General features: G+C 42.7%; 1 protein-coding gene across 3 annotated transcripts in view; it reads right to left on the bottom strand.

Moving 5' to 3' along the window:
- The window catches only part of LOC143289089 (metalloreductase STEAP4-like), a 71,714-nt gene that overhangs the window by 28,184 nt on the left and 19,530 nt on the right, over nucleotides 1-24,000 (bottom strand). Inside the window, exon 2 of one of the 3 annotated variants that reach the window (XM_076597933.1) lies at nucleotides 22,763-22,909. In XM_076597933.1, the coding sequence (XP_076454048.1) occupies nucleotides 22,763-22,869 (107 nt within the window). In that variant the 5' untranslated portion in view covers nucleotides 22,870-22,909. Of the gene's footprint in view, nucleotides 1-651; nucleotides 756-11,345; nucleotides 11,618-22,762; nucleotides 22,910-24,000 lie in introns of those variants that run through there. The other 2 variants (XM_076597934.1, XM_076597936.1) reach the window with 2 other exon arrangements.

A 24,000-nucleotide genomic window follows, 5' to 3' on the forward strand; every position in this document is an offset into this window, starting at 1 on the left:
GTTCAACAAATGAACTCCCAAAACAGTTTTCAGTTTTGTTGGAAGAGGCCAGGACTGATGGTTTGTTTGACGATTGTTATTATTAGTAATTATATTATATATATATATATATATATATATATATATACATACATACATATATAGATAGATAGATAGATAGATATATAGATATATATCTCACAAAGTTGCAATGGCACACAAACAAAAGTTTTTCTGTGAATATCAATCATCACATCGCCCACCACAGTCATAGCCAGGTGTGCTACAATAAACCTTGCTGTCAGCGATTTTAAACAACAGAACAACGATGTGTTTTCAACACACTGTCATGCCACTAACAATCCCCATCCCTACCCCACACTCACAGGACATACACACACACACACACACACACACACACACACAGAGAGAGAGAAATCGTTAAGTTCAAAACGTGCACGATAATCAAATCCTATTCAAACCGATTTAACGTCTGAATATTTCTCGCGAAGGCGGGTCAAACAGTGTACACCTGTGTCAGGTCTTGTCAACGCCGTTCGCAAAGCGACAAAGCACTGTCTACATTTCCCCACCATTCGAAGCTGTATGCTTTTTGTTTTTCCCCCATATTCCATTGCACTCTTCACCCCACCACCACCCTATTTGACTTACCAAGCGTGATAATTCCACAAGGTTTAAAAACAATGTTCGTTTTCTTTTTAACACAGCTGTGTGTTCTTGTCTGTCGGTGTCTTCGAGCAAATCTGTACAATTTACAATGAACTCCCTTCCTAAGAGACAGACGACGGTAGACTGTCAAACAGTCATCAGTGGTGCCTCCGCAACTCCATCCGAGGTTACAAGACCGATGACGACGATGACGATGACCCTTCCCAAGGCCACTGAATACTGAAGTATACGACTTTTATCATGAATTTGTTTTCATTCAGTCCTCATTACTTCAGGGTAGGCCTATATAGATAAGACGCTTTCCTTTACTAATACTATAAATATGTATTTTTCAAAGTTTGCACGGATTTGTCCTTGTTCGCTGGATTTTTTGTTTGTTTGTTTGTTTGTTGTTGTTGTTTCTTTTGTATACACAGCATAAACAATTTTTTTTCGCTTTCAAGGGCTTCTGATTTTCAAGGATACCTTTCTTAAAAACAAACAAACAAACAAAAACAAACAAAAAATGAGAACAATCAGAAACAACAAAACTGGAGTTTTCACTGCCTGGTCTTTGTCCATCCTTCCTGATGATTAACGACAAAATGTATTCCCCCATACTGGCTGTTACTCTGGACTGGTTTTGTGGTGAAACATTTGACTTCAAAACCGTCCGCCTCCCTGTGTATAAATAAATATCATGACTGACTGAGACAAGGATACGCTCAGATGTGCATGCTCTTTTGCAAAGGCTATCCGTGAATTCCTGGTTTTTGCGCGCGCGTGTGTGTGTGTGTGTGGGGGGGGGGGGGGGTTTTTTTTGTTTGTTGTTTTTTGTTTGTTTTGTTTTTTTGCTTTGTTTTTTTGTTGTTGTTTTTTTGTTTGTTTTTTTGTTTTGTTTTGTTTTGTTTGTTTTTGTTTTTTGCTGAACCTTGCGTACATCAGAACGTCAGCTCATCTCTCCTCTCCCGTATCTGTCACATTGTATCAGATGTTCACATACTCAAGGGGCGCAAACGTTGACGCCATGTTTATCAACGACAAACAATTATCTTTAAAAGAAACTTCTTCTTCTTTCTTTTTTTCTTTTTTTTTTTTAAATACACACACACAAATAAAACCGGTAGCGACATTTGACCCGCATCGTTGGAACACTCGGTTCAAACGTCGGTCAACCAAAGATCGGGTCATACAAAATATATATAGTTCACTACTCGATTCTATCTTGAATTCACGCGAAGTCCAAGGATATTTTATTTATCTTTTAAAAAGAGTGTCATGATGGCCAAAAGAACTTACACAAAGGATCTTTTTTCTTTCTTTATTTTTTTTTTTTTTTTTTTAAACACAGGTATATCAATGTAAACATGGTGTACACGCGAATACCAAGTGCGCCTGACGATGACCTGTTTCAGTCACGTGCAGGCAGTAACACTGCGTGTCACGACCAACAACCCCATCCCAAGAGCGCCCAAATATTGACACATCCACTGCAACCGTTCCGGCACGAGCAACAAACTACGGGTAGAACAGGACTGTAGATGAATGCAAAAGCAAACAAAAGAAGAGAAGAGAGAGGGGGAGGGAGAGAAAGACAGGGAGAGAGAGACGGGTGATATGCAAGCGGATCGACTTTGGAATGAGTATGTGGGAACGGGTGTGATGTCTTTTTAGAAGTGAGTCACAGAAAAAAACGAAATGACGGAATGCGTTAAAAATTAGAAAGAAGTGGAGGTGGGGGGGGGGGGGGGGGGGGGGGGGGGGAGTGGCGGTGGAAAGGAGGTCAAGGACGCGAATGGAAAGACACTGGAAAGCAGAGATTTCATTTCAGTTTCTCAAGGAGGCGCCAATGCTTTCGGACAATTCCATAAATGCTACACCAAATCTGTTGGGTAGGAGCCCAACCAGCAGCATAACCAAACGCGCTTAGTCAGGCCTTGAGCTGCATGCATATCTATTGGTGTACCCACCAGAGTGGATTTCTTCTTCTACTAGGATTTTGCCAGAGGACAACACTTCTGTTGCCATGGGTTCTTTTTTCAGTGCGCCAAGCAAGTGCCTGCTGCACACGAGACCTCGGTTTACCGTCTCACCCGAATTAAGGGACTCGATGCACAGTTTCATTTTCCAGTCAAACTTGGGAGAAAGAGCGAGACCGGGATACGAACCCGGAGCCTCACGAAACCTATGACAGATGAGGTGGTCAGGTGTGCATGCAAAACTGACGAACGAACGAAAGCAGCAGCATGCATTTGGAATGGCAACATCTCGGGATGAGGCTGCAAAATCCTGATGACGATAAAGCAACCCAACAACCCATTCATCATCGTATAGATAAAATAGGAGGGTGAGAGAGAATACAACGGGATGCTGTCCTGTCAGAGTCATTACGTTCAGGATGTTATTAACGGTGTATTTGGAACACCTGGAGTCCGTTTACAAAAAAAGACTCTGTGTGTGTGTGTGTGTGTGTGTGTGTGTGTGTGTGTGTGTGTGTGTGTGTGTGTGTGTGTGTGTTTGACAGACAGACAGACAGGCACAGAGAGAGAGAGAGAGAGAGAGAGAGAGAGAGAAGGCACGAACAAAGACGACAATATTTGTCGAAATCCGAAACTAGGTACTGGCATTTTGTCGGGCGTAAAACCGACATATTAACATACATACATACGCCCACGAGACATCTATGGGTACGTTTGCGCTAACCCCATTACCGTTGTTTTTTTAAGTTTTTAAAAAAAAGGGGGCAGGGGGGTCTCTTTTTTTTTCAAGGAGGAAAACCTGAAGTGGTCTAGTTTTGTAGGGGTGGACCGGAATGGGTCAAGCTTTTATCTATTTATCTATTTCATCTAACTTTTAATTGGTCAATGCTTCGGTAACAGTGAGAGAAAAAGACGGAAAGAGGATCTTGGCGCCACAGTAAACTGGGGTCCCGCGTGCAACATACACCCAGCACACGTAAAAGAACCAACGGCGACAAAAGCGTTGTCTCCTAGCAACATTTTGTTTTTGAAAAAATCGATTTTGACAGTAAAACAAATACACTTGCAGGCAGATATACCTGGGCAAAGATTCTGTATTCTGCAATAACAATTATAATATTTTAAAAAAATATAAAATATAAAAAAAAAGGAGTGCAGGGGGCAGGGGGTGGTGGAGGTCATCATGCCTGCCATTTTCCACATCTGCCGTTGTTGCTCTGCTCCTACAGATTGGTACAACAGCTGCCACTAAAAACGAAAAGTTATATTTGAATTAAAGAGATGTAAGTATCATAACTGGTCATCAAGAAACAGCGACACAAACATACATTGGAAGACACACACACACACACACACACACACACACACACACACACCTCTCTCGCTCGCTCTCTCTCACACACACGTGATAAATAAATAAGCAAGCAAATTCACCCCTCTATCCAGGTCCTAAAAAAAATATCAAAAATTCTTTTTTTTTTTTTTTTTTTTTTTTTTAACTACAACGAAAGAAACACGCAGTACAAACACACTGTGTGGCTACATAATTTATGTTAGGCCGCCTCTTTCTTCAACACGGTGCACCATCCATTTCATGAAATCATAAAAATAGCGACAGGCAGAATAATCATTACAGAGAGACAGGCAGACTGGGCAGACACACAGAGAGAAGGTGGGGGGGTGGGGGTGGGGGGGGGGGACAGTCATAGAAACAGGGAGAAAGAGATGCAGGATGTTTACAAAACTCTTACTGTACTAAGTGTATGTGTATCAATACTGAACGACCCCAACACAGAAACGCCAGATGGGACATCTGTTACATAGCGGCACAGCAGGCTTTGTATTGTACACATACACATACATACATACATACAAACATACGTACATAGGTATATATTCAATATCTACAACAAGGAGAGAAATCATTTCCGCCCAAAAAGAGCGTTCGTCTTTTTCGTTTCTTGTTCCTTTCTTTCGCACAGCGAAGGGCGAACGCACAGCAGACTGTGCAATAAATCGATAAATCAGTGCTCGCATTTGTCCTGAGAGAGAGAGAGAGAGAGAGAGAGAGAGAGAGAGAGAAACTGCGAGAGAGGTGGGGGACAGAAATATATATATATATATATATATATATATATATATATATGGAGACAGACACTGATATGTCAGACAGACACGAACGGAAACATAAACTGGGACAGAGAGAACGTGGAGCCTATTCGACTAAACACGGCGTTGATATGCTATTTCACTCGTGCACGCGCCCTGTGTGTGTGTGTGTGTGTGTGTGTGTGTGTGTGTGTGTGTGCGCGCGCGCGCGCGCGCACGCGGGTTTGTTGTTGTTTTACAAATAGTTTCCACTGTGACTTTCTTCTGTTCTCAAGTGTATTTTGTTATACTATCAAGATGCACTTCACTGGTTAGTGTTTTCAAAGATAAAACATCGATTGTTAAAAAAAAAAATTTAAAAAAAGAAGAAAAAAAAAAAACCACGAGGAACGCGCACCGCCACATTCGTTCTTATCTGATATGCCGTTCTCCTGCGAACATCATCACACGGATGACAATGTACACACTTCCGCTGCAAACTGCGACGTCCCGACATAATGATGACGCTTATTGCAAGAACACCTGCAGCGATGCTGTATGTTCATCCACAAACACATATATACATATATATATAAGCCACTGGACGCTCATCATTCGTTTCCTGTGTCATTCAATCAGATTTCAGGCACGCACACATACACACTCGGACATATATATATATATGAGATATATATATATATATATATATGCATATATATATATATATATATATATATATATATATTATTGTTGCTGACAGTGAATTGTTTTTTCAGCAATTAAAAAAAAAAAAATATATATATATATGTTTCTACGATAAAAGAACAATCTAATGTTCTGCAAGTTAATAATCGTGACAACAAAAATGTACCTACAACGAAGCTGACAGTTTGCCACACACACACACATCTGTGACCGACGAGGTTTGACAGAGACAGTGAGCGGGAAATGTGACTGGTGTGGGCGGGGGGTGAAGGCGTGGGTTACAATAGTAGTCAAGGGGGATGGGAGGGGTCTGGGGGTGGGCGGGGTGGGTGGGGGGGTCTGGGGGTGGGCGGGGGGGGGGGGGGGTCTGATAGAGAGATAGACAGACCAACAGAAGAGAGAGAAGAGAGACACTTTAATACTTTACTGTTGTCATTTGGCCCGTGTGACACGGGGAATTGGGAAGGGGTGGTGCTACAGCACCAAAGTTCTTTTTCTGTTGTTTTTTTTTTCTCTCTTTTTTTTCTTTTTTTAACTTTTAATTCCAGTTATTGTACCCAAACATGATGAAAGAGAGAAAAGTGATGAGGAGAGAAGGGGGAGGAGGGCGGGGGAGGGGGCACGAGGGAGGGAGGGACAGAGAGAGAGAGAGGGGGTGGGAGAGAGAGACCGGGAGTGAAGAAAGGACACACACACACACACACACACACACACACACACAAACACACAAACACGCACGCACACACACACACACACACACACAATTACAAAGCAGAAAGAAAAAAAAACTTACATTCGCCAAAATGTTAGGATCTACTTCCATACAAACACACGCGCGCGCGCGCGTTTCTATGTCCTCTCATAAGAAATCTGAGTGTGTTTTGAACAGTTTTGTGGCATGTCAGTCCTTATCAATACTCACCTCTGACGGTAAAAAAACAACAACAACAACAAAAAAAAAAAAAAAAAACACCCAGTAATAAATGGAGACTTACTTCGAATACCATCACACTCACATATCATAAACTTACCGTCTGAATAGTTTTGGCGTTTACATTTCTGATGTGTGTAATACAGACGTTAAAGATGAGTGTTGCCTGCAGCAGACATGTGGACTGTTTATTTATATCGGCCAGTGCGGTAGTGCGGGGGAATGACAAGGGTTGTGTGTGTATGTGTATTTTTCCGTTGTTGAGAAACGGGGAGAGGGTGGGGGGGTGAGGGAGAGGGCGGGATGGTGCTTTTTTATGTTATTCATTTATTTTGTTTGTTTGTTTGTTTGAACTTGCGACCAGTCATGTTTCATTATTTAGTCTGTCTGTCTGTGTCCCTAAAACCTTGATCGCCTGCTTTTTTTTTTTTTTTTCTTTTTTTTTGTGGAGTTATCAACTCTGTGTGTGTGTGTGTGCAACCACCTGTCACACACGTCATCCCCCATTGGCACTGTCGCGTCATAAACCATGCCATGCGTTTACAGATAACCACGCCGTGAATTATTTTCTTCATTCACATATCTTTTTCTTTCTTTCTTTCCTTCTTTCTTCCCCCCCCCCCCCCTCCCCCCCTTCTTTTAATTCATTCCACGCGTTGATTTTTTTTTTTTTTAAGAAACGTCATGCCAATGTTCTTATCCTTCTTATCAGCAGTCGTGCTGCTCGAAGTCTGTGTTCAACTTCAAAAGATAGTTAAAGAGTCACAAAACAGTGTTATTTATATTCCGGAAGTATAAGGTTTGGTTGTTTTGAGCTGCATTCGTTCGTGCTTTTATTATATGTTCTAATCCAAGCTACAGCTATACTACTGCTATCGTCACTGCCACAATGACACTGATGAATTGACTTATGTTAACAACCGCTATAGGCCTAAAAAAAAAAAAATCCTCTTTTTGTCTTCTTGTTCTTCTATTCCGTTGTCTCAAGACCGTATGGGCACCGCCGATGATATGTGTGTAGGCCTATGCGTGTTTGCGTGTGTGTGTGTGTGTGTGTGTGTGTGTGTGTGTGTGTGTAGGTGTGTGTCACGTGTTTTGTGGCGTGTGTATGTGTGTTTGTGTATGTATGTGTGTGGTGTATGTGCGTGGTGTGTATGTGTGTGTATGTGCGCGCGTGGTGTGTATGTGTGTGTACGTGCGTGCGTGTGTGTGTGTGTGTGTGTGTGTGTGTGTGTGTGTGACGTGTGTGTGTGTGTGTGTGTGAGAGAGAGAGAGAGAGAGAGAGAGAGAGTGTTTAAATTCTAATCAAAACATAGGAAACTGCATGAATGGCTGTGTAAGGAAAGACGCAAGTCTCAGCAATCTCTTCACACGTCCAATTGTGGAGTGATGGCCTAAAGGTAACGCGTCCGCCTTGGAAGCGAGAGAATCTGAGTGCGCTGGTTCGAATTACGGCTCAGCCGCCGATATTTTCTCCCCTTCCACTAGACCTTGAGTGGTGGTCTGGACTCTAGTCATTCGGACGAGACGATAAACCGAGGTCCCGTGTGCAGCATGCACTTAGCGCACGTTAAAAAAAAATTTAAAAAAAACAAAAACAAAAAACAACTACGGCAACAAAAGGGTTGTTCCTGAAGAAAAATCCACTTCGATAGGAAAAACAAAGAAAACTGCACGCAGGAAAAAAAAAAAAAAAAAAAGGGGGGGGGGGGGGAGGTGGCGCTGTAGTGCAGTGACGCGCTCGCCCTGGGGAGAGCAGTCCGATTTCCACACAGATAAATCTGTTGTGGTAAAAAGAAATACACCATATTTACTTCACTTTCGCTTGGCCTGAGACCGAGAAAAAATGGTGGAGGCACAATCTCATGGGACTGATCGACTTTCCACGGTCTGCTCTCTCTCTCTCTCTCTCTCTCTCTCTCACGTACAGTTACCTCGTGAATGTTGTTGAATATCTGTGTAAACTATTTTTGGTTGATTTGAATTGTTGATTTAGTGTGTCATGACATTTTCTCATTATCATATATCACTGAAATCCATTTTGGCCTTATCTGAATAAAACATTCTTTCGTTCGTTCGTTCGTTCTCTCTCTCTGAACGTGCCTAAAACCTGTGCCCTTTTCTTCCCGATTGCGAGCAGAAACAATGCCGATTTCCTGTAGTGGTAGTTTACAATGCGCTTTGGACGCTATTTATGACTTCTTTTCCTCCACCATGCATCTCATCCCCTCCCCCTCCACCCTCCTCTCTCTCTCTCTTTCGCTTACACACAAACACGCGCACGCGCGCGCACACGCACACCTCTGAAACACGCACACGCACGCAGATCGTCCACCTCACTTTTGCTACGTGACGCGATCCATGCGGAAAAGACATTAAACTAATCGAAGACCATCCCCTCACAGTCACAGCTGGAAATAGGGATCTGTGTGTGTCCAGAGGATGGAAAATGGGGAGTGGAGCGAGGGATTAATGAGAGAGAGAAAGAGAGAGAGAGACAGAGAGAGAGAGACAAAGACAGAGACAGTGACATAGAGTGACAGAGAGAAATGGACGTATTTCACCGGATGACAGACTCGATGACGTCCACAGCAACCATAGCCGAGAACGTTTTCAACACGTAGGCAACACACACTATCGACGGGAAAGTTTAAAAAAAAAAAAAAATGCTTTTCAAGTTATGTAACAGGAAACAACGTAGAAGTAGTGACACAAAGATTAGATTTAATGATAACAAGCAACACGTATGGAGACAGTGAGAAACAGACAGAGACTGAGAGAGAGAGTCAGAGAAGCAGAGAGAGAGAGAGAGATATATTAAAGTGGTTTAATGTCACTGACCGTCAGGTCTTTGTGACATGTGTGAATGTGTCAACATTTTATTCCCATAAAAATGTTATAATAAATGAATGGATAAAATGGGGCCAACTATTGAAACAAAACAAAAACAAAGATATTTGCTTGGGAAAAAAAGGTAGCAACTGGCAGACCACCCAAAATATCATAATGATAAAGTGCACATTCATTTGTCAGTCAAACAAATCTTTCAAATGTTTACAGGATAACAAAATTAAATCTATCCAACCAGGCAGCTTTTATCTACAAGTAATGTTTTATTCGTAATATCAATAGCTTTCAAAATAAACTTTGCCACAGCATTAAGCTTATCACCTACCTTATTCTTTTTGAGATTTTTTTAAATTGCACATTCATTTCTCAAATCACTGTAAGATTTACAATCAATCATAAAATTTCATCATCTATTGTGGAATTATACTAAGGGCATGGAGCATATATAGATGTATCTAGCACAAACCTTTTTTTCTTTTGCTGGCATTCAAGCCAAGCGTTCTTGACTTAAATTTAGCAAATAATGTTGAATTTAGTTTGTTCGTTTTAACTGTTAGAAAATTCTCAGCTTGGGATATACCTTTTCATGAATGGAACCAGCTGTACTTTTCTGTATTTGCCAAGTCTGATTGCTAGTTTTGTTTTAAATCATTAAGCAGTTTGGATTTAAATTCTGAAAAATAAGTTTGCTCCTAACTTCTACCTTGATAACTCCACACAATGCAAAACCATTTTCTGGTAAAATGGAATTTTTCCTTATACAAGAACACAGATTCCTTAACATTTCTCAATTTGGATTAACATCATATCATACACTTCTTCATAAAGTATTGTTTGCAGCAATTTCAAGAACTGAAACCAGTACTAAATAAACTTTATGTGAGTTTTCAAATACAAAGACTACCTCCTGGTTTCACCGTAGCCTAAATAACTTTGAAGCATGTATCTGGACACCTAGAAATGTTTTACTGCAAAGGCATGCATAATGTGTAGACATTTAATGATAAGCATAACAGTCTACTTGTGTAAACAGACATTATGATATCAATTAAAAAAAAAAAAAGCAACCCAGGTAATTCAAAAACCTGTATATTATGGACAATACTAAAAATAAGCATTAAATTGCTGCAGCTTAATACTGATTCTGTTATTCAACTGAATGAAATAACAGCAAATCCACAACAGCTGTCTCTTTCCATCGGCTCATTTTTATGTACAGCCGCACTGATTCGTATGGAGTAGTTTGATGTTATATCAAACATCCTCCAGAAAACATTAACATCAATTATACAATCTGACTTTCTCAATGGTGTCCCAAGTATTTCCAGTCACCTTTCTTTCCTTTTGGACAGGTTGGGAGATCTAGAGAGAGAATGATGAGTCTCTGAGAAACTCTGAGAGAGGTCAAAGAGACAGACAGACATGGAAATAGATACATGGTGAGCAAGACTGACACTGAAACACACATGTACTCTCTCTCTCTCTCTCTCTCTGTCACACACACACACACACACACACACATAGTGACAAAGATGACAGGGTGACGATAATAATGAACTTAAACAGACTGACAGGCAGTCACAGGACAGTTCCAGACAGAAGGAAATCATGTACTGATGTAGTACTGATGTGGTGATGCAATCATAATTCATACTTATTCCAACAGGGCAAATATTGTACACATCTGCTTTCCAGTTCTAGCAGCACAATTTTTCTTGTCCTTTCCTGATCGCATTTCCCACAACTCGACTGCGGCGGGTTTAACGTACTGTCAAGTGATAAGGCAGAGAATACAAGACAGAAGGTGGCTCAATAACAATATGTTACGCAAACAGTTTAGTAACACATGCCCTTGACAGACACCGAAAAACATGCTTTGACTTCACAAATATCCATCCGAATTCAAAGCAACAATCTCAATACAACTTCTACAGACAAAAAAAAGCAACGAAACTCTACGATAACAATATCAACTAATAAACTTCCAGTCAAACTGAAACGCAGACCTTAGAAAGGCCGGAACCACATCGATCTGGGCCTGGGACGAAAATCACTATTCTTGACACAAATGTATTTTTAGTAACAGCATGGAGGTCTACTTTTTGAACAGCAGGAGCCGAAGAACGATTCAAACTGACACTTACCTTGTTCCAGTGAGAACTAGGAGGCAGCTGAAGCCAGAGGACGACGTGCAGTTCTTATTGAAAGGGAAAATTTATGTACACTAACGTCACTGAGATCGATCCGCGGACTGAAAGTTGTTGCGGGGGAGTCCTCCTTCTGTCTGACGCACACCATGACCGACAGTCGGAGGCACACCGAAGGCAAACGAAAACATCCGAGGCATGCGCGCGCAGTTGGAAAATGGTGATGGCAGACGACAACTTTTTTTGGTGGCGTCTGCTTTTCGATCATTCAGGATCGTTTCAACACTCAGGGAAGTGTTTCTGTCAAATTTGGGGAGGGAACTGATTGAAAGGAAACAATGCTTAATTTGATGCTGAAAAAGGACTTTACCGCTTGAACAGTACTTTTGCGAACGTCGACAAATCAGGTAGGCCCACTGAAATTCAGCGATTTTAATGTGCGCATGCGTTTTAGTTTCGAAACAGAAAATGCAGGCCGTCTGTTTCTGTGGAAGCACGGTTCAGTTGAGTTCAGTTACTCGAGAAGGCGTCGCTGCGTTCGGACAAATACATCATCGCTGCACCACATCTGCAGTGTAACCCAGTGCGCTCGGTCAGGCCTTGAGGGAAAATACATGCCAGGCCTGTTGATTCTGCATGCGGTGTGTGCGTGCAAGTGTGTGTGTGCGTGTGTCAGTGTGTGTGTGTGTCAGTGTGTGTGTGTGTGTGTGTCAGTGTGTGCAGTTAAAACTGATACCAATATTTGATCCTTTTATAGGGCTGATCTTGTTCGGATTTGTAGATTAAGCACCATTTTGGCGTTTCAGTTGTGACAGATGCCTCAGTCAACCCAGTAAAATGGTTGAATCATCCAATACTGATTAGTGAGGGCCAAGGGGAGGAGGTGTGTCACTGAGTAGCCTATACTGATATTAACGTTGCACTTAAATAATCGATGTCACCAATGATGAACGAAACTGTCCTGGGTTGCAGTCACGACTAAAGTGATCAGTCGTAGACTGACTGACACTAAAGGCCGCTGCACACACCGTGCCGGCAAACCGTGACCTACGGCGGACAAACTCAGTGTAGCTATGCACGGCGCGTACACACACGGAGCACGGCACGGCACACACACACACACACACACCACACACCTGACACACACCGGCACCGCACACTGACACACACACACACTGACACACACTGAGGCACACTGACGCACACACACACACACACACACACACACACACACACACACCGTGGCACACACACACTGACACACACCGTCAATCCAATGTCACATAGAAAAGACGTTAAAAGAGAGCAGTAATAATAATAATAATAATAATAATGGTATTTATATAGCGCTAGATCTTGTGCAGAGACAAATCAAAGCGCTTTCGCACCAGTCGTTCACACACATGCATAACTCTAATACTGTAGAAACTAAAGACAAGGAAGGGCAGGCAAGGGAGGCTATTTTTGGAAGAGGTGGGTTTTAAGGCCAGACTTGAAAGAGCTGAGTGTGGAGACTTGACGAAGCGAAAAAGGAAGTTCATTCCAATCGCAAGGTCCAGAAACAGAGAAAGAACGGCGGCCAATAGTCGAGTGTTTGAATCTGGGTATGCGTAAACAGAGTGGATCCGAGGCCGATCGTAGTGAGCGAGATGGAGTGTAGAGGTGAAGGCAGCCGCAGAGATAGGAAGGGGCAGTTTTGTGAATGCATCTATAACATAGAGTGCTGATCTTGTACTTTATTCGGTGTGAGACAGGGAGCCAGTGGAGATGTTGCAAAAGAGGAGTGATGTGCTCAGATCTTTTCTTTCTGAGGACGAGTCGGGCAGCAGAGTTTTGTATGCGCTGAAGGGGCTGAATGGATGAAGCAGGCAGACCAGACAATAAAGAGTTACAATAGTCAAGGCGAGAGAGAATGTGAGAAACGACAAGTCTAGATGTTGCGTCAGTGGACAGATATTTCCGGACGGCACTGATGCGTCGCAGTTGACAGTAGCAGGATTGACATGTCTGACTGATAAATTTTTGCATGGACAGTGTATTGTCAAGGACAACACCGAGGTTCCTGACTGACGTGGAAAGAGGGATGGATGTACTGCCAAGTTTGATTGTGTCAGTTGTGATGGAAGACAGTTTTTGTTTAGTTCCTATGATCATTGCTTCAGTTTTGTCCGCGTTCAATTGTAACTTATTTCGAGTCATCCAGTTTTGAATGTCCAGGAAGCAGTTGGATGTTTCTTGCAAGAGCGACAACAATTTTTCAGGGGTATCACTCTTCTGGAGTTGAGTGTCATCAGCATAAGAATGATGACTGATATTATGGCGGTTGATAATTTCAGCGAGAGGAGCAGTGTACAGTGTGAAGAGCACTGGGCCTAAAACAGATCCCTGTGGGACTCCATGTTCGATTTTAACGGGCTCAGATTGGAAATGATCGACAGTGACAGACTGGAATCGATCAGTGAGATAAGATTTGAACCAGTTTAGAACAGTGCCGTTGATACCAAATGTAAAATGAAGACGGGAAAGAAGGATTGAATGGTCTATCGTATCAAAGGCGGCTGACAAGTCGAGGAGAGTGAGAAGGGAAATTTTTCCTGAGTCGGACGCTATCAGTAGATTGTTCAGAATGTGGAGGAGAGTGGTTTCGGTGCTATGGTCAGCGCGATAGGCAGACTGAAATGGGTGGATGAGATTGTTGAAACAAAGGTGGTTGTTAAGCTGCTTGAGGACAGTAGACACAACCGTGACCACCACCATGCACCACCACTACTTGTAGGAGAAGTACTGCTACTACACAATCATCCATGTGTGTACGCATGTACACACAAGGAGCCAAGTAACACGCACTGGCACCGTGACATATGCCGCACATTGATGCCTGTGCGCACTGGCACACACACACGCACGCACACACACACACACACACACACACACACACACACACACACACACACACATGAGCACCGTGGCATCAGTGCACACACACGCGCACGCGCGCGCACGCATACACATAACACACACAACACTGCTACAGAAAAGATAGGGTTTAGTTTGAGCTCAGTCGACAGTGATCCACTTTTTGACCCTGGAATCGAGGAGGGACCAAGAAGACCGTCATTGCTGTACTGATCGAGTGGCACCAGACTCTCAGAGATTTCAAAAGACCAAACAGTCGGTCCGCTAATGATCAGTTGTTTGCTTGGTTGGTTGACGGAACCGGAGATTAGAAAAGAGAGATAAACCACTCGCGGCAGGTCCCTTCTTACTGTCTATAACAGTGCTGAAGCCGTTTTGAGGCACACACGCAGTGCGGAAGGGTGGGGGTAAATCACCCTCTCCTTCCCCACCTGAAGGAAACTGGTCGGTTCTGACGGCACACACACACACAGCTGCAGTAAAGCGAAAGTTAAGTTATGCCTGGAATTTCCCACGTGTAGTAAGATTCGCTGTATACAATGAAAACTGATTCATTTTTGCTTTGGTTTTTAGCACGTTTGCATCTGCTTGAATGTAGATAATATAAAAAGAAAATAAAGCAGCTCCCCCCACCACCAACTCCCCCCCCCCCCTCCCCCAGCGCAATGTTGCACATGAGAGAGACAGTTATAAATTATTGAACTGCGTTTTCGTAACGCTACTTTTTCTTCACACTTTCTGGTTTACATCACCATTTCTTAAAAAAAAAAAAAAATATATATATATATATATCAAAACATAAAACACATATTCAGCTCTGTCTCTCTTCTAACATCTGTCTATACATACATACATGCATACATGAATACATACATACATAATTTCATATAGATCTATCAGTGTGTAAATCTAAATCTATCTATATGTACATAATCATATATATAATTCATATATATACGAACGCTTCATGTTGCCCGAGCAGACCGTTGTATTGTGCTCTATCTCTCTCTCTCTAAGTCTCTGTCTCTGTCTCTGTCTCTCTCTCGGGAGTTTTACATGGCTGTTAAAAGCATCTACGATTCTGTACTTGTATGTGTTCGTGACAAAGGTATTTATTCAGACTTTTTTCAGTGTCCAAGAGGGGTTAAACAAGGTTATATGCTAAGCTCACAGCTGTTTTCCTTTTTCATCGGTGAATTGGCAGTGGAGTTATCAAAGAAGGGGAGACATGGAATACAAATGATACCTGGCGCAACAGATTTGCTCTAAATGCTATTTGCTGATGATGTTGTTCTCTTGTCTGACACACCCATAGGGTTACAAAATCAATTAAATGCCCTTAAGCAAGAAACAGACAGACTACAACAAACAGTGAATCTCGATAAGACCAGTATTATAGTTTTCCGCAATCAGTGGAGGTCATCTTTCGACTCTTGAAAAATGGTGCTGTGGTGATAGGGAAATAAAAGTAACCAATACATATAAATATTTAGGAATGTTATTCACAACAAAATTGAGTTTGACATCTGCGTGGGATGAAGCAAACAGAAAAGGGAAAAAAGGTGTAATCCAAATTATAAAATCACTCAGGAGACTGCGTTCGACTGACGCTTTCCTTTCGTTTGGGCGGGGCAAAGGCAGCTCATGAATAATGAATGCGTGTCGCGGCGCAGGCTGCCTGGCTTCAGCAATTTCTGCAAGTGGTTTATCTCTCTTTTCTAATCTCCGACGGAACCTAGCTGTGTGTGAAATGGCCCAGTGCCAGTGGACAGTCGGGAAGCGATAGGGCGAGCTGGTGATCTTTCTGGATTGGTGGGTGGGTGTATGTATCTGTTCGTGCCTCTTTCACACACACACACACACACACACACACGGCATACACACCACATCGTAGGCGCACGGCACATACACATACATTCACACACACACGCGCGCAATGCGTTAAATTGTTTCGCTTTAATCAAAACCCTTTCAGTGCCACGCCTATTTTATGCTCAGTGACAACTATATGTCAAGGGATGTTTTGGTCACGAAGAGGTGAACGGATTTGTTTTTAAGAAAAAAAGATTGAAACAAAATCTAATTACTTTTTTTAAAGTATATATAACCTATACTTCATTTACAAATAGAATAATGAACACACTATCCAATTATGACAATTTTACATTTAATCGGATTTTGTGATAGGAAAATAAGTTCCTACAATGACACAGTCGGAAATATCCGTCCAGGGATACCGGCCTTTTTGCACACCGGAAGGTGACGGACTGACTTTCCCGGTCAGTTTCAGTTTCAGTAGCTCAAGGAGGCGTCACTGCGTTCGGACAAATCCATATACGCTACACCACATCTGCCAAGTAGATGCCTGACCAGCGGCCAGTGTCCTCAGTTGGGCACTCAAGCGGTACAGAAGGCAATTAACATTAAGTTTGGCAGGCTAGAGAAATGATGCGTGCATGGCTCTGTACCTGGTATGAGCCGTTCAGAGTGTTCCTATGCATGTCCAAATGGCGAAATCTACATTTTTTTGAAAAGTCAGTGTATTAAAAAAATAATAAAAAAAAAATAAGTGTAATAACACGTGACTACTGGGACAGAGCAGGCCCGGGAACCAAACGAGTTGTACTATGAAACGTATCGTGAAGGAACCCTCATCAGTTGACGAGAATGAGTTTAGTTTTCACCACTGACTTCACACACGGGGCATACTCGGGCTGCAGCGTATATTGTGCGTTTAGACAACTCTAATAATGAATAGTGTGACACAGAAAGTCAGTTATACTGAAATACCCACGGTCTGACCGGATGGCCGTGGATTGTGTCTTTTGAATGGTTTTATCCGAGTCGTTAACAGTTTAATTTGCGTGTCAGTGTGTGTGTGTGTGTGTGTGTGTGTGTGCGCGCGCGCGCGCGCGCGTGCGCAGAGGGAAAGACAGGCAAGCAGCCATGAATAGTCCGGGTCGCAAGAGAATTCCCTTGTGCCAAGGGCAGTAACTCAGTCATCATATGGTGCGTCCCAATTTTTTTTTTCTTGGGAACATGTAAAAATGAGTTCAGCAGACACTGAAGGACATTTTAAACATGTCTGCATCGTTCCTGGGTTGCAGTGGGGGTGTATGTTAAGCCCCTCGGCAGGCCCTGCGGACTAGAAGACAGACGAAGAATCAAAACAAGCGGGAGGAGGGGTAAGGATGGAGGTAGTATACCCAGTCACAAAGAACGGCCAACAGGTCAAGCGAGTACAGGAGGCCGCCGAGACCAAACCCACACCACAAGTAAAGACCTTGACCTCCACGAAAATGGCCTTGACACGCTACTTTCTGATCGCGACATAAACGCCCCATAAACGCTCGCGACATGAACGCCCCACCAACAAATAAATGATAATTATGATGTCTAACTTTTGCTGTGTTACTACTGTTATCAACCACCACCACCACCACCACCCAGCGCCCAAACACCCACCATCTATACCACTCCTCCCGTCTGCTGTCTCCGCTCTTTCCTGATATCAACCCCAGCCTCTCTCCACTGAACCGACTCCCCAGTACTCGGACATATTATACACTCCTGTAAGACACTCATGTGTGAAAATTGTCAATGACACTGATCGTATCGTTCGTAATACGGATATAATTATCACCAAGATATGGAGAAAGCAGAATAAACAACATGCGCAGGGGTCCGTTTTGAAAAGGATGTGAGAGTGACATGCTGTACTCAAAATAGACATCCAGTGCAAATAAATGGCCGATTTTTTGTTTGTTTTGTTTTTTGTTTGTTTGCTTGTTTTGACTACGAGACAGATCCTTTAGCAGGCCACTGCCACATGATAGAATCTTCCCAAATCAGTGCAGTATCACTAATAATAATTTTGTTTTTAATGTGTTAAAAACTAAAAGTATAGTACGCGTTTCATAACATTTGCTATTTTCCAGTTCTTCCATTTGAATCCTCTATTCTTTTCCGCCAACTTAGTATCAGTCGGAAACAGACCACACACACACACACACACACACACACACACACACACACACACACACACACACACACACACACACACACACACACACACACACACACACACACACACAGATGGGGCTCATACTGAGGTGGCAGCAGTAATTTTAAACTTAAATATATCAACCCAAATCATATCTTTACTCACCGTCAGAAACTCACGAGTGTTTGTTGAACTTAAGTTGTGTGCTGGAAACGGTGCAATTCTTAAGTTTAACTCTTATTATTGTTCTTGGTGTTATTGTTGCTGTTGTTTTTGTCAGTATATCCCGTAATTCTTACCATTGTCAAAGCCTGGCTGGAGAAAGGATGCACGCATGGCACCGTAATTGGCATCAGCCGTTCAGAGTGTTTTTCTGCATGTCCAAATGGCAAAATTTATATCCTTAAAAAAAGTTTACCAGGGCCTAATAGTGACAGCAGGAACCAAGCGAGTTGTACTATAAAACGTAAAAGTCACTGGTCGTAAAAGAACCCTTTACAGTTGACAAGGATGAGTTTAGTTTTCACCACTGACTTCACACATGATGCATAGTGCAGCCGCGTGATGTGCGTTTAGACAACAGAGTAAGTCAGTTATACCTATCTGATACCGTGGCTACACCCGGCTGATGTTATTTGGACGGTTTTATCGTAAAACAGTTTAATTTTCGTGTGTGTGCGTGTACGAGTGAGTGTGTGCGCGCGCCTGTGTCTCGGTACAGAGAGGGAGAGACAGACAAGCAGACAGGAAGACAGACGATGAATAATACGAAGTGGGAGGAGGGGTGAGGGTGAAGGTAGTATACCCGGTCATAAAAAAAAGGCTGTAAGGTCAAGCAATAGGAGGCCGCCGAGATGAAACCCACGCCACAAGACCTTGACCACCACGCAAAAGGACCTTGACACGCTCTTCTCCGAACCCCCATCATAAGATCGAGTCATTAAAAACCCCACTTACCAACAAGTAAATGATATGTTACCTATGACAACTCGTGCTGGGTTACAACTGTTATCAACCACCACCACCACCGAGCGCCCACACACCCACCATCTCTACAACTCCTCCCATCTGCTGTCTCCGCTCTTTCCTGATATCAACCCCCAGCCTCTCTCCACTGAACTCCCACGCTGTACTCTCTCCCCCTACATACTCCCCTGGAAAACACGGTTAATTGTATAACTGACACTGGTCGTATCGTTCGTGATACTGATGGAGACGAGATCAATATTACCAAGATATGGAGAAAGCAGGATAAACAGCATGCACAGGCGTCCTTTTTTATTAAAGGGCTGTGAGAGAGTGGTTTGCTTTTCTCACAAACGAATTGCCGATTTACTTATTTATTCCTTTATTTATCTATCTATTTATTCATTATTCATTTTTTCGTTTATGTGTTCATTTTTTGTTATCATAATCTTTTTGTTGTTGTTGTTCCTTGTTTTGACTCTGATCCTTTAGCAAGCGATGACATAGAATCTACCAAAATCAGCGCATTGTAAGAATAAAATGTTTTGTTTGAGCTGGAAAAACTGGGAGGGAACGTGTTTCATAACTTAAGCTTTCTTTTTTTTTCTTCTTCCATTAAACCCTCTTTTTATTCTCTAACAAATCAGTCGGAAACAGACAATATAGATAGATAGATAGATTAGAGAGAGGGGAGAGAGAGACAGTCAGACAGAGACAGAGATGGGACCAGGGGGCTAGGAGGAGGGGGTAGCAGTACTTATGAATATACGTCTTCCGACCCAAATCATATATTTACACACTGTCAGAAACGAGTGTTCACTTGACAACTGTAAGCTGTGTGCTGGAAACTGCACAATTCGAAAGCTTCACTGTTGATTTGAAGGGTGGATCGCGTGCCGTATGTCAGTGATTTATCACTTAAATGCATTGCAAAACGCACGTAGATTGTGAGTTATTAATAGATTCAAGAAAACTGGAATACTAAGAGAGGTGGCGTTCCTTCTGTTTGCAGCCCCCCCGCCCCCCTGCGCCCCCCCTCCCCCCCCTCCCCATAAATCTCAAAGGATGAGAGGGCCTTAGAAAGAAGGGGGGAGGGGGATAGCATGGAACAACTCACCCGGCTTATGTTGCGAGTACTATGATCATTGTATTATAATTATCATTATTCTTATCGTTATCACTCGAATTATTATTCTTGCTATTGTTCTTATTGTTATCATTGTCATTAATATCAATATCATCATCATCATCATCATCGTTGTTTGTTGTTATAGTTGTTATACCCTGTGATTTTGACCATTGTCTGTATCTGTTTCTTTCTGATCTCTCGTTCACGCGTGTGCATGTGCACGAGCCTTCCTCAACTTAAGCAAAACTAGGCACATTACTACTTCTACTAATGTGAATTTATGTCAGTAATAACACCAATAACAGTAATGAAGTGAATCTATATAAGTATCTCAAACTATCTCAAGTATATCTCAAGTATCTCAAACCGTCTCAAGTATCTCAAATCTCAAACTGTGCCTCAGACTAAGCACAGACAAACAAACGAACAAGACAACTTGTTCCATGGATCAAAACTGCATTGCATCATCCTGCGTCGATAGCGGGCGCCACTACCTCATGTTAAGAAGAGACAAAATAGATGTTGTTACGAACAGACAAACAAAAGGAGCTGCCCTTAAACCAGAAAAAAAAAGTACGCAGCTGTTTCATTGATCTGATAAAGGCATCCAAATAACTAACAATACAATATTGACGGCACCACAGGTTAATTTGCTGACTCCGGGCTATGAGATTATGATCCGCTCGTCGTCTCATATGGCTCCTAATCATGAGGATCATGTTTCATATGCATGGTGCTGTCACTTACATATATACTAGTACGCTCTGTTCGTCGCGGTGTCATGTTTCCTAATTATCACAGCTGTTGTGCTTGTGTTGTTGTTTGACGTCACTATCATCATATTTGTGGTTGTGTTGTTGTTTGGACGTCATTATTGACTTCTTCTTGTGTGTGTGTGTGTGTGTGTGTGTGTGTGTACGTGCTTGCGTGCGTGCGTTGTGTTGCTGTTTGGCGTCTTTATTATCATTGTGTGATTGTGTTGTTGTTTGAAGTCATTATTATCATTATTCCCAACGTCATAGGAAGTGGTGGTGGTGGTGGTGGTTGTAGAAAGTGTGTTGTAGCAGCAGTAGTAGTGGCAGTTGTAGTAGAGTGGTAGAAATTGTTGTTGTTGAAGGAGAGAAGTAGTGGTTGCCTGTATTAGAAACCTTAGTATCGGTAAACTGTTGTGGAAAAAAAAAGTAAATGCAATAGTATAAGATAAAACATTACGTGAGCACGCGTGCCACGGTGGAAGTGCTCTGTTTGGCGTGTGTGTGTGTGTGTGTGTGTGTGTGTGTGTGTGTGCGCGCGCGCGCGCGCGCGCGCGAGTGTGTGTGTCAGTGTTTGAGAGAGGCGATTATATTGCACAATTATCAGATATGGTTTTCATAATCTATGTAAACTATTTTGTGTGTTGCAGTGTGAACGTTAATCACATGGACATATTGTTTTACTATAAAAAGAAATCTTTTTTTTTAATCAAAACTTCTATATAATAAAAAATAAAATAAAATAAAATTTTAAAAAGTGTATGTGGGAGGGGGGGGGGGGTTCCGTTGTTGTTCCCTTCTTTCTTTTCTTTCTTGTTCCTCCCTTCTTCTTTTCAGTTTCCTTCCCCCTCTCTTTCTCTCCTCCCTCCTTCCCCTTTCAATCTCTCCATACCTTTTTCCCACCCACCTCTTTCCCCCAACCTTATTTCATCTTCTCTCTCTCTCTCTCTCTCTCTCTCTCTCTCTCTCTCTCTCTCTCTGAGGGGTTGCGGGGACTAAAAGATGTTCTAATTCAAATACCAAGATTTCAAAATGGACTCGGCACCACACACCAGAAAGAGCTCACTGGAAGATTTGAAGGATGTGCAATAGCAGTGTCAATAATAAACCCAGACCGTCATGATGTCTTAGGGGTGCGGGTGGGCGTTTAGTAGCTACCTTAAGAATTCCTCATCGAGTCAGACGCTCATCTGCCAATAGAGAGAGTCCGTTAGGGTCCGGGTTCGAATCTCGCTCTCGCCCTTTCTCTCACGTTTGACTAAAAACTTAAAACTGAGCGTCTAGTCATTCGGATGTGACGATAAACCGAGGTCCCGTGTGCAGCATGCACTTGGCGCACTGAAAAAGAACCCATGGCAACGAGAGTATTGTCCTCTGGCAAAACTTCTGCAGAAGAAACCCACTTTGATAGGTACACAAATATATAGATGCATGCACTCAAGGCCTGACTTAAGCGCGTTGGGTTATGCTGCTGCTGGTCAGACATCTGCTCAGCACATGTGGTCGTAGCGTATATATGGATTTGTCCAAACGCCAGTGACGCCTCCCTTGAGAAACTGAAACTGAAACTGACACTCGGCAGTCCAGGGGTTGAAACAGGTGAGACACAGACCGGCAGCTGTGACAGTAACAGGTCACTCTCACTCACCTGTCGGTGTGGCAACAACAGGGCAGGAGCTTCGCTAGGCCACCCGACTGTGGCTGTGATGGTGACTCTCTGCTGGCCGTGACGTCAGCCTCCACTGGACTGGCCATGGCTCAGTGGGGGTGGAGGAGGAGGAGGAGGAGGAGGGTCCTGCAAGATGGTCAGTCTGTCGGTAAACCAATGAATCAACAATCCACTCAGTCAACCACTCAGTCAACTAGTCAATCAAGCAAGTGGCCGGTCCATCAATCAGTCAATCAACCTATCAATCGACCAGTCAGTCAATCTAGCCACCAGTCAATCAGACAGTCAGTCAGTCAGTCAGTCAATCAGCTAATCAATCAGTCAATCTACCAGTCAGTCACCCACTCAATCAACCAGTCAACTGGTCAATCAGCCAACTGACCAGTTCATCAATCAGTCAATCAAACTATCAATCGACAAATCAGTCAATCAATCAACCTGTAAATCAACCAATCAGACATTCAATCAATCAACCTGTAAATCAACCAGTCCATTCACCAGTCAATCGATTCAACCAATCAACCAGTCAATCGACCTATGAGACAATCAGCCAGTCAATCAACAAACCCGAATCGTTGGCAAGTTCAGCATCTTCCACTCCGAAAAAATGATACACAACTTCTGGAGAATGATAATAAGTGCTTTACCATAATGATCAACCTGCAAAAGTGCTGACAGATAAAATGGAACGGAACAGAAATAACAAACTAACCCAGAAACATCTGAGTACATTCTTGTCGGCATGCTATGTTTACATCCTGGTGGGATGCATAACAACGAGCAGTAAAAAATAAATAAATAAATAAATACATGGAAAAAAAGGAAAGAAAAAAAGAAAAAGGAAAGATTCAACCTCCTCACTCACTACCCAAACCCGCAAATTCTATCCTCCCCTTCCATCCCACACACGCACACCTTTCTCTGCCCCCAGCCCCCTCCCTCGTCTTCGCCCTTCAGAGTGGACTTGTATGCGCACCTCACAAAGTACTTGTTTCTCCCTTTTTTTTCTCTCGTTTTCTTCGCGACGAAGGAGTTAACTTGTGTGTGTGTGTGTGTGTGTGTGTGTGTGTTTCCCTTTTTTTTCCCCTCGTTTTCTTCGCGACGAAGGAGTTAACTTGTGTGTGTGTGTGTGTGTGTGTGTGTGTGTGTGTGTGTGCCCATTCCGGTTGATGGGTTGGTTTGTTTTACAGCAGGATTTGGCACCCAACTGCGAACGG

Source organism: Babylonia areolata, chromosome 13 (assembly GCF_041734735.1).
Source record: "Babylonia areolata isolate BAREFJ2019XMU chromosome 13, ASM4173473v1, whole genome shotgun sequence".
Classification (NCBI taxonomy): domain Eukaryota; kingdom Metazoa; phylum Mollusca; class Gastropoda; order Neogastropoda; family Buccinidae; genus Babylonia; species Babylonia areolata.